This window comes from Eleginops maclovinus, chromosome 4 (assembly GCF_036324505.1).
Source record: "Eleginops maclovinus isolate JMC-PN-2008 ecotype Puerto Natales chromosome 4, JC_Emac_rtc_rv5, whole genome shotgun sequence".
Lineage (NCBI taxonomy): Eukaryota > Metazoa > Chordata > Actinopteri > Perciformes > Eleginopidae > Eleginops > Eleginops maclovinus.
In genome coordinates, this window is record NC_086352.1 from 12,794,501 (window position 1) to 12,807,069 (window position 12,569).

General features: G+C 40.1%; 1 protein-coding gene across 1 annotated transcript in view; it reads left to right on the forward strand.

The window, feature by feature from the left end:
- ush2a (Usher syndrome 2A (autosomal recessive, mild)) overlaps positions 1-12,569 on the forward strand; it is a 181,106-nt gene that overhangs the window by 84,883 nt on the left and 83,654 nt on the right. Inside the window, 6 exon segments of the mRNA XM_063880598.1 lie at positions 1,264-1,426; positions 1,523-1,670; positions 4,904-5,061; positions 6,177-6,324; positions 8,013-8,168; positions 11,214-11,361. Coding sequence (XP_063736668.1) covers positions 1,264-1,426; positions 1,523-1,670; positions 4,904-5,061; positions 6,177-6,324; positions 8,013-8,168; positions 11,214-11,361 — 921 coding nt within the window.

The window sequence follows — 12,569 nt, forward strand, 5'->3', positions numbered from 1 at the left end:
GCCCTCTCTCCCGTATTGTAATGGATAGTTTCTATTTTTAAATGCTGTCTCTTGTCCTCTCCCTCTCTGTTGGGGATGACCTTCCTGTTCTAAATATAGAAAAGGAGACACCTCTATCTGATGAAGGAAACTGCTCATTTGAAGAAACCTTAGTGGTCTGAAGTGTATTTCCATTTAATTCCAGTCAGAAACTAAATGATGCACACACAGCTACTGCACACAAACCGCAATATGCAGAATAAAAGGACTATCAACGAAGACCAAAGATTTTTCTCACACCTTTGCTCCCTCTATCGAACATCTTTATTTTAAATTAGCTTTAACATGTTAAACAATAATAATATTCCTTGTAGCATTTTTATATACTATATATTCAACAGCCATCAAGGTTAAAAAAAGATGAAATATGTATTCATACATAAATATATGTGGGAATTTTTACACAAGTCAATTGTAATATTGCTAATTTATTAAGAAATGTGTCAAACTAAATGTTGAGGGAGGCTCTTTTATGTATTACATTTTGTTTCTCAGGAAAATAGGTTTAGTTTAGAAACGCAGAATATAACATATAGTTTGTTAAACAGTAAAACGTTCTTGTACTGTAGGACACTGGTAATGCAATCTAAGTTATATACTTCTAATGTTATTCCCAAAGTTTCTCCAAGCAAGTGTCTAAATATGTTCAGCATCTGTTCTGCAATTCCTCAAGCATCTTTGACATGTAAGACTGACCTGTCGCCTCCCAAGGTCCAAAGACAGAAGTCTATACTTCTATTCATATGTTCACTGAGCAGGCTGAAGCTGGAGGATTGGAATGTGTGTGTGCGTTAAAGGAAGGAAGCTTCCTATTTAAACGACACAGATCCTCTGTAACGTGGGAGACCCTACGCGTTTGACTGCTGGAAGCAACGGTTTTCACAGTGTTATGCTTGTTACGTAACAATATAATATTTAACCTCATCCATTTCTCTGTGTCCGTGTCTTAATGAGTTTCTATTGATTAATGTTGTGAGAGTTAAGACCTCGGATCCACGTCAACACTTTTACAGTTTTGGTCTCTGGAAAAAAAAGATAAAATAATGCCAGCCTTGTTTGTAAATTAACCTGAGACTATGATACAACGTCAAATGATTCCTTCTGTAGAGCAGTTCAATTATAAGACAATAGGTTATTAAAGTGAGATGCTGTTCCCTGAAATGGGTACATAAATACCAGACATGACTACATGTATCATCTCTTTTTTCCTCTGTCCCTCTCCAGGTGGTCACATCCCTCTCAGGTAAACGGAGCTCTGGAGTTTTATTCCCTCTTCCTGTCACATGACGGTGCGGAGCCTGTGCTCAGCTACAACAGCTCAGAACTTTTTGAAGACCATACCCTCCGCGACCTTACCCCTGGAACAGCTTACACCATCACACTCGCTGTGAGTCCCTTACTCTTCTTCATCTTTTACATCGTTTTCATTTGAATCATGAATTTCATTAATTGCATCGTTTTTGTTGGTGTGTGTTCACATTAGGCCTGCACAGGAGGTGGATGTACTTTAAGCCCCCCCAGCCAGGCTCAGACTGAAGAGAGCACCCCGGAGAACGTTCCTGCTCCACTAGTCACACCTCTGTCCCCACATGCACTCAACGTCAGCTGGACAGCCCCTGATACACCAAATGGTGAGAGGAAACCCACTAAATCAAGCACAAACAGAGATAATTAAAAAAATATAAATAAACATTTATCAACATTAACATTCAGAAAAAGGTACATTTTACTAAATACATCTAAACTCACATACATATGAACACGTCTTTAATAGAGTTTTTATTTAGACACAAGCAAGTGATCTGAAACAAATGAGAGATAAAACATGCAAAAGAGGAGAAACAATTCAAAGGAAATCAGAAAAGTTTCAGTATTTACGAGACCCTGGGCTATTAAAGATAAAAATACCTCTACCATTGCACAATTATCCTGTATGTGTGACATAGAAACAGGGGAACGTTTTGCTCTGGGTAAAGGGGAATCATATGAGTGTGCAAAAGATAGAGATTAATCAGTTAGAAAAAAAGATAGATAAACCATAAAGAGAGGGCATAGAGAACAGGGAAAGAAACAGAGACGGGGGACAGAACACACACATTTGAGGCTGAGACTAACGGAGAGCGGGAGTAAGAGGCCATTGCTTCACCGAGCTCCTTTAAGTGGATGGAAAGTGCTCCCTTTTGACTGAATAGAGAACTGCAGGCTGGAAGCATAGAGACTCCCGGTGACTGCCTTTCTCTATCAGTGTTTTCTATTCTTCTTACCCCCATCAAATGCCCTTACATCCAGTTTTAATTCATCGCGCAGAGTTTGACAGAATGGACTTGATTTATATTTGACAGGAATTTGAAATCTGACGACTGTTTTGGAACATATAGAATAAAAAAGTGACTATTTTATGTGAGAAAATGTTTCAGAGTTTGACTTTAAATATAGCCATGTGTTTCAGAGAAAAAAAGTGATGCATCATCAGGCAGGATTCTTCTTTCTGAAACAAAGATAACAATTTCAAAACCTTCACCTTTTTTTAAATAGTCTAAAACAGCAAAAATGTGTTACACCGGTGTCTTATGTCTCATGCTATTTCATCGTTAAAAAAAATCGACACTTGTGTTTTATGTATTTTAAAAAGATGATGATAAACAAATGTAGCTTTTAATTGTCTAGTATAACAGTTTTTCTTCACTGTAAACATTAATTAGGAAATTTGAGGGGAAAATAAAAGTTAAGCACTACAAACCACATTTTTAAAACGCTTTCAAAAGGCAATAAAACATCTTATATCTTAGAGTTTAAAACTGGACTCAGCAGTGGTTCACCTGCAAAGTTCCCAGTTGGATTCAGGCTGGGGGCCAATGTGGGATTTCTCTCTCCCTGGAAAAAGTCCTGTCATCAATCCACTGTCGCTAATGAAGGTCCAAAGTGTCCAAAAAGAACTTAAAAAAGGCCTTGAAACACGTTAAAATCACATGTAAAATCTATACATAGCAGTACATAAAACAACAAATAATCAGATGTACTTTTGTCTTCAATTAATGTAAAAATAACTCAAATGCAGCTTTTTTACAAAATATACAAACAGGAATTTAATCGGTCGATATATATACTACATAAAAATGCTAATCTCGTGAACCAAATTGAATTGAGTGATGAGAACCAACTGAGGATGTCAAACTCCATTTCACAGCCTCTAACATACAATGCGCCGCCACATATTATCAAATATAACTGCCATGCTCGTTAAAGTATACGTAATTCTATGATGCATGTGTGTGTAATGTGAATCGTGTGTGTTTTACGCTTAATGCCACATAAGTGCATTTCGCACCATAAACCATGTGATGTGTTTGCATATTAGCCCGGATAAATTACTTAAAGCTTTTTTCTCATCTGATGACAGAAATTTACAACAAGGAGACACTTAATCATGATTACCCGATTATCTCATGCTTAAAAAGCTTTAATTTTTGCTTAAAGGAGGGCTCAGCGCCTCTTTTTTCCATTAATTTACTCATTTTTTCACAAATGCGCAGCAACAATGACGATGATGATGGTGATGGGTTCCAAAGGAGTGAGATTCTGTGTCTCTCTCTCCCCCCTTCTCCCCAATTCCGCAGGGATTTGTGATGGATAATCCTCTCGGGGATTAGGTCGGGGCAACACGCAGACAAAGAGGGGAAATAAGCCTGTTATGCATTCGCTGCTTCATTTCCCAACCTGTCTTTATTACAACCTATACTGATATGGGCTTATTCACACACACAAGCACACAGGCACGTCCGCACACATACACACGCACACACTCTCACACGCATGTGATTGGCCACATTAAGAGCTCCCCAGATGTAGTTGGCGTCCGTGGGGTTTTTGTGTCTTCATTTCCCTGATAGGTGTGTATATCTGTATTGAGCAATAATAAAACCCACGCATGATTAAAGCAGAATAGACTCTTAGTTCTTAGCACTGATCTTTTGAGCCCCCTGTATGCATTTTTATTAAGGAAAAGCACATTTGGCACCGTACTGTTTCAATTCTTTTTATATGACGGGTGTAATGTAATGTAATTATTGTGCCCGTGTATGTATGTGTGTGACATATGTGAGCTTCCATCTTATTTTGTGTGTGTGTGTGTGTGTGTATCACTGTGTGCCTGTAGGGAGGGCTCACCTATTTGCACCCACATTTGTGTGTGTGTGTTCGCTCCAGTTCTACTGTCCTTTAGAGGGTCTTTATCCTCGTAACGCCTATGGTTACATTTGTCGTTTCATTGCTGTTTCCATCATTGGAACACTCTAGGACACGTTGACTGGCAGGTCTGGAGCCCCTAAGTCACTTTCAATTTGCATTGTAATCCAATGACCCAGACTGCATACCAACATAGAAAAGCTCAGTCTTTGATTGGAATTTCGCATATCCTGAACACAGTCCCAAAATGTACGAGTGACCAATGGCAACAGTGCGTGAATAAAATAAATAAATAATAATCTCATCTAGAAAATGTCTATCAAACTTTAAGACATAGACACAATGGGTTGTAATATTTGAAGAAAATGTCCACAGCTTCTTCTAATAATAACAAATGGTTTGTTTTATTGGTCATTTTAATCACGGTTATATTGACTGATGTGTTTCAGGGCAGGAAATGAATGCAACACGATGGTTATCTTGACAATGTGCATAACATCCCATACTGAGATGCTCCTGCACAGTCACTTCTTTTGAGACAATAAACCTTAAAACGTGTTTGCAGTCATCCAGGAAAGCTCCAGTTGTTGACCTAGCTAAGATGTCAGCATTACCTGTGAGGAGATAGAATGTTTAGTTCCATATATTTAATTTGTATAATAAACATCTTCTTTGACAGGCATTATAACCAGTTATGGCCTCTGGCTGGATGGACTGCTCATTCTAAACTCCAGTTCCTCGCAGAGGTTCTTCGTGGTGGAGGGCCTCTCTCCATGGAGCCGACATGTCCTCCGGCTGCAGGCCTGCACAGCACGGGGCTGTGGCAAGGGGCCGATGGTCAGTAAACTTCTTTAGAATAAACACTTCTTAATTCATTTGATAAACTGTAAAGGTATTTTGTGATATGTTTGAAGATAGGTGTACTTTCAGTCATTTTGTGGCTTTACTGCTTACTGACCATTGAGTAACAACATTGTTTTATTTTTTACTTCTGAGCTCACCACTCAGTGCCTTACTGCACAGTATTTTCCCACATGAACTGTAGTTATTTCTACTTTAGACACACGTAAACTTTACTTCTATATTCAACATTTCCCTTGAGACCAAAAAGCTTTCACAGTATTTGAAGCAGCAAAAGTTAAATCTCAATTAAATCCTCTATTGGCTGAATCATATTATAACTATTGGTGAAAAAAACCCAGCCAAAACTGAAATGTTTATGTTATTATGATATGTATATTATCCCTTTAACTAACCAAACATGGGCAGGCATGGGAATGCCGACTCAGGCATTTACCAAAGTGTATGTGGGTTGTGTGTGTGTCTGTGTGTCACTGAGCGTCATAAAGGTGATCGATTCTCCCGGCTCAATAACAAGGTTGGCGTGGCGGCAGTGACATTTGGTAGCAAATGCCACTCCAGGCTCAACGATGTCTCTGACGACAGGCCATATTTTGGGGCATTTTTCCAATACGGACGCCATATTTAGTCAAACATCAGGAGAACAGCTGACACCACAGAACAAGGAGACAGACGATGGGAAGGGGAGGGGTAAGAACAGGATGAAGGGAGAAAAAGAGAGGAATGAGGCCAACGGAAGGAGGTAAGTTTGGGATAACAAAGTGAAATGATGAGGAGTAAATGGTCAGAGCAAAGTAAGACGATGAGGTGAAAAGAGAAGATGGAAAGAGCAGCAGAGGCAGGGATAACAACAGGAAATGAGTCAGAAGAAGAGGATGGTGGTAAAAGAAGAGGAGCAGTGTGGATAACATGATTATGGCCCGAGAAAATTGTAATGTGTAATGTGGGCCAGATGTGCTGTGATGACCCTTGATGAAATAGGGACATATTTTATATTGCAGTTGGAAAGATGAGTCTGGGTTAAATACTGTGCATAGTTTGCTTTTGTGCTTATGAATATACATTTGTATATTTTTTCCCTTTTAAATCAGATGGAGATACGTACATTACAGACAGCCCCAGAAGGCCCCATACTGCTGGAACTGACCAATCAGAGCTCTCGATCACTCCGAGCCCGCTGGACTGCCCCACCTAGACCGAACGGGGACCTCAGCTACACACTGTACTACAAAAGCAAAGGTGACATATACAGCCATGCTCTCACTAACTCACTGTCTCATACACAATAAATACAGACACCACATCCAACAGTCAAAGTATAACAAGTAACAAGCATAGTATTGCACAACTTTATGTATTTACAATGCGACAGATATTCAGAGTACCATAGACTGCTTTTTCAAATTTGACATTTCCATTTTTCCCTCATTTGCTCGCTACAATTTTTTTTTTATTTTGCCTTTTTAGGAAAGCCTCAATTGTTCATTAAACCTACTTAATTGTCTGTGTGGCTACACTCAAATTCTAAACATACATTATACCCATTATTGTTTAGCTTTGCTATAAAAATCACAACAAAAAAAGCAAATGTGATTCAATTCCGGTAAAGGTTCCGGTAGTTGTTTAACCTGTTGGATATGACTGCTTCTGGCACCTCCTTTTCAGCTGCAGAGTCTTCAGGAACCACCATTCCTCCACGTTTCACTCCTTTGATCGCCAAAAATCTCCTGGTGGTTGAATATGGATATACCTGCCACCTTCGAGAATTACTCAAAAGCTGCTCTCTCCGCCTCCTCTGCCAGTTCCTTTGTCGCCTTCTTCATCTTTTCCCCAAGCACCCCTGCATCCCTCCTCAGCGGTTTTGGTTTACTGCCTCAGGATCTAACCTCCAGTGGGAAGATGGACTCTGCACTAGCATAAACACTCCTCACCAACAATGCCAACTTAGACTGAAAGTCAGACATGAAATGGGAAAGTGAAGAGTAAGGAAAAACCGGAGAGGTATAGAAAAGACCTGTTTATTTCTTATTGACAGTGACTTGAGGGTAGAGATGATATAAGATCCAAGAGCAAAGCAGTTGTATGAAGATGGAAGGAAGATCATATTTGTATACAGGGAGAGGAGAGATGAGAAGACTCCATAGATGTATTAAAGTAAAAACAAAACAAGACCTGAAGAACAACAAATCAGCGGAGGAGAGTAACAAAACAGAAGAGGAGAACTGGACTCGGAAAGAAAGGGGAAGAAGAAAATTGAACAAGATGAGAACAGGAGTATGGGGAAAACAGCAGAACACACAATCGTCCATTAACGCTCACATATTCACCAGGTCTCTCTCTATTCCCAGGCACACACACACCCACCCACACACACATTCAGAGACTTTGATCTGCTCCTCACAGAGGAAGAGTCAGATTGAAATGAGTGGAGAGAAGGAAAGAAGAGGTGTGGAAGAAAAAGGATGGTGTTTCGCTCTAGTTACCCACAACCCCTTGATTTTCTGATACACACTGCCTTCATCAGTTCACACAAAACGTGTGTGTGTGTGTGTGTGTGTGTGTGTGTGTGTGTGTGTGTGTGTGTGTGTGTGTGTGTGTCCATCTAAATATATTGGATAGGCTTACATATTGTAATTTTCTGATCCTTCTGCTTTGACTATCCTTGCATAACCTCGATATGGAACCCTCTCTCTTTTGATCACTCTCACTTAATCTCAGTCAGTATTCCCCTCTCTTGAACTCCCGCTCTTTCTCCTCCTTCTTCCCTGTGTTGTTGAATGTATCTTTTATGAATCGCCCTTTTTTCTGAGCATCACGGTAATGACTGTTATCAATAAATGTGCCTTTCTTTCGACTCGATAGCTATAAATACTGTGTTAGGCCCAAGACCTTACATGTCTTTCTTTGTTTGACTGGGTTTCTCCTAGATGGTGATGGTGTGGTGGACGGGAGCATGGTGACAGGCAGCTGGTTGTCTGTGACTGATCTACAGCCTTACACCAACTACAGCTTCTGGATCAGAGGTTGTAACACACAGGGTTGTGTTGAGAGTCTGCGACTCAATGTTACTACAACCCCAGCAGGTAAAAATCCCAACGCACACACGCACGCACACACACACACACACACACACACACACACACACACACACACACACACACACACACACACACACACACACACACACACACACACACACACACACACACTGTACATTAAAGGTGAACAGCACCTGACTACACCCTTACATACTGGATTTCTGTAGACTTTTGGTCAGAGACAGCCTTAGATAATCATGTTATAGTGAGATTATGCCCTCCAATATAAGGCCCTTTTGTCCCCCATCTAATTGTGTATGATCTGATTCAAATAGCTGTATTGTAGCTTTGTGTCTAACTCTACAAGTGAGCCATGAACCATGGTAACATTTTTATCAAATTAATCTGATTTGATTGAGCTGGAAAGATTAGTTTTATGTCTTTGCTATGCAGCAAAAAACTATTATTCAATGATTACCAGTGGCAAACCCAATCACACACATTGTGCTCCAGAGGGGCTGGACTATATGCCATGTCGAGAGATGAAATCGCAGTGGATTGACTTTCTCACACAGTGCACAGTGTTCCCCTGTGGACACACACATGTGGATGTTGGGGCAGCAGCACAAGCACACACACACACACACACACACACACACACACACACACACACACACACACACACACACACACACACACACACACACACACACACACACACACACACAGTGACTTAGTTTATGGTCTGAACACATATTTTAGATTTACATTGTGTCTGTGTGTGTGTTGTGTGTGTGTTTGTAATTGTGTAGAATAGAGGCTGATTTTGCATACTGATAAATGTCAAAGCTGATCAGACACACACACACACCTATAGCCACACACTTTACCAGTTAAGGTTATGTTATCAACAGCGGTGAATACACACTCATGTCTCAGTCAGAGAACAACAAAAGACAGACTTCGGAAAGTTCTACTGTTCAAGTTCAAAACAAAGGCATAAGAAAGTATAAATTTTAAATACCAGACGTTTCCTCTCTTTCAATCTCTCTTTCTACCTCTGTGCCTCTGGCATCTCTTTAGACTTCTTTAAGGCAAACTGTCTTGATGTGTCCTTGTTCTATGAAAGAACAGAGAGAAGATAGTGGAGCAAGAGACAGAAGAGCAGAGGAGGAGGAGAGCAGAGAGAGAGAAGTGAACATAAAAGTGCATAGTTTAAAACGATTAGTGACACCTCTGATATTGTACCTGCTAACACCGCATGAGAGAGACACAGGCTCACCAACTGTGTGTGTCTTTGTGATGTATGTGTTTTGTTCGTGTGTGTGTGTGTGTGTGTGTGTGTGTGTGTGTGTGTGTGTGTGTGTGTGTGTGTGTGTGTGTGTGTGTGTGTGTGTGTGTGTGTGTGTGTGTGTGTGTGTGTGTGTGTGTGTGTGTGTGTGTGTGTGTGTGTGTGCGCACGCCTATGTGTCAGTGAGGAAGGAATCAGCGTGTGTTTCAAGAATTACTCACACGCTCAGGGAATGACAATTTAGCCGATCTACGAACAGGTCTTTTATTAAAAGGTAGAAACTGGAACATTGGCTTTTACTAGTTTATATTTAACTATACATTCATCGTATTGATACAATTATGTATTAGATCCTGTTAGAGCAGTACAATTGTATTTATTAAGCCGATCCTAACGCTCATTATGAATGCTCAATTATTTCTAGTGCCTTAAATCTACTTGTTGCTTTGTGGCACTTTAAAGGAGTAGACTCAATGTAAAGTATATATTACACTGATGAGGAACTGAGAGTAAACCCAGACTGAACTTACTTACATACTCCCACATACTGGTCAATACAGGCAACAAATGAAGCCTTGACCTGCTCCAACACTCTTCAAGTTATTTTGTTGCTATGTTTCTGTTTCCAAAGTGATCCTTCTTTGAACAGACTGATATGAATATAAGGGTCAATAAATCTTTAAATCCAGCAAATTTCATACAAATAGACACAAATGCATCTGTTGAATGCGGGCCTTTTTAACAAAAAACTAAAATGCACGAAGACTGACTGAAAGACACACATGCGCACACACACTTTGGTGGAAAATGGAGTGCTTGTGTTTCTGTGTATACACTTAGATGCTCAATGTGATTTGTGATTTAAGTTGGTGAACCACTAGTAATATTATTATACGGAAAAGAGCATTGTGAGGCTGTTTCCACATACATTACTTGGTGTGTGTGTGTGTGTGTGTGTGTGTGTGTGTGTGTGTGTGTGTGTGTGTGTGTGTGTGTGTGTGTGTGTGTGTGTGTGTGTGTGTGTGTGTGTGTGTGTGTGTGTGTGTGTGTGTGTGTGTGTGTGTGTGTGTGTGTGTGTGTGTGTGTGTGTGTGTGTGTGTGTGTGTGTGTGCGCTTGTGCCTGCGAGACGTCTTCAGCAATCAGTCTTGTTGTAGAGGAAGGATAGTGTGTGTTTGATTGAAGGGTCACTTTATACATCGGAGGGCCCACTCTTATTTCTCACAGTCAACACTACAGTCACTCTCATCTTCTCCTTCTATTTGTTGTCCTTTTTCCGGTCTTTTCTCGCATCTTCTCAGTTTCGGATAAGAGCATGGATATTGTACTGAATCAGAATGTTTTACGGCTTTTCCAACACTACCACTATGCTGTCATGCTCAGCTGGAAACGAGCAGCACTGTTGAGAGAGCAGGGTCAAAACACTGTGTGTGTTTATGTGTGTGTATTTCTGAGAGAGTGGAAAAGAGAGAGAGACATGTTGAAGTGGTTGTTCAAGCTTAAATCTGACCGCTCTTTGTGTCACTTTCAGCTTGCTCTAGAAAGATTTTTTGCCGTTGTTTGTTTTGCATCTCTACTTTCTTTTCTCATCAAAGCAGAGAGATTTGTAGATGGAGGTAGGATGCAGTTGATCAATGACATGGTACCTTCTATAATCTACTTTCCTTTGCGTTTGTTTTATACTTCCATGTTCCTCATTCAATCTCTCCATCGCCCTTTCATTTTCCTCCATCCCTTCCTCATTACCTGTTCCTACCTCCTGTCTTTCCTTCACAATCACGTCTCTCTCTTTCTTTCAAAGCCCCAGATGGGTTGTCACCTCCGAGTTTGACCCATGCAACTAGTTCCAGCCTGAATGTATCCTGGTCGGCCCCTGCACACTCCAATGCACCGGGCCCACTCCGTTACTGTTTGCAAATGAGGACATCCCCTCAGAGGCCTGGTGTAAGGTGAGAGAGAGATTAAGATGCATTTATTTTTAGGTTTAAAAAATGTACCGACGCAGTTGTTTAACAAGTTGATACATACAGTTGTCCACAGCACATGCCAGTGCTGTGAGACAGAGGCATGCGATTTATAAATGGCGCTAAGACAATGACAGACGCATACAGCACACTCAGATATGTATCGCATATATACGCACCTTAAAAGATGTGTACAGACACATATGCATACACATGTACATATAAAGGGCTACATTATACAGCACATCTGAATATGTCACATCAACATGACAGACCATCAGGAACACAGAGAGGAATTGAGCACGAGACATGGGGGGTAGAGTCAAAAAGACAAAAAGAGAATCAAAGAGCAGGACCGAGAGACAGAGAGAGGTAGAGAACATGTGATAGAATAAAAAGAGAGGGAGGGTGTGCATCTGATATGTATTCATTACATGCTTCCTGACAACAAATTGCAATTTAATCCAAGAAGAGGAGGCTCTCATTCTGTGGTAATAAATAAATGACTAGCTACATGTATTATATATCAGACAGCCATGCCCTCCTCCTCCTCTGCTATGGAAATCTCATTGTTCCCTGATTTATTCATTCATTCATCCCTTCTATCCATCCGATGCTAAATGGTCAACGGTCCCTCATTTATGACAATATTCTTTTATTTTGTCCCAGATTCCTTTGTAGGATTAGATATAGGGGGTTCAGGTATGAATATAAAAAAAGCTGTACAAATACTTCACATGTTTCCAGTAAAATCACTGTTAAGTTACCTTATGGAACTTGTCCATTGACATTGTAATAACATTAAATCTTAATTTAGAAATATGTATTAGAGCACTCCAAACAGAAACATCATACCTGGAAAAAAGATTATGATTGAATTATATTAGTCTTTATCACTTTCAGGAAGAAATTAGATATAGACTAACCACAAAATGCTCAGTTAGAAACACTTTTAATAATGAATGTAAAATATCCACTTTTTTGTTCGTATCTGTGCGATATTTATTTACTACCTTTGCATCTCGGACTAAAGTTCCTTCACAATCCACCCTTAAATGGTCACTGGATGTACACTATGATTTACTAAATGAAAACAAGGGTTTGTCTAATGTATCAGCAAAAGTACAGGTCCACTCTCTAGTTTAATGTTATGTAAGTAAAACATGCAGGGTAAAATGTCTGGATAGCAAAGT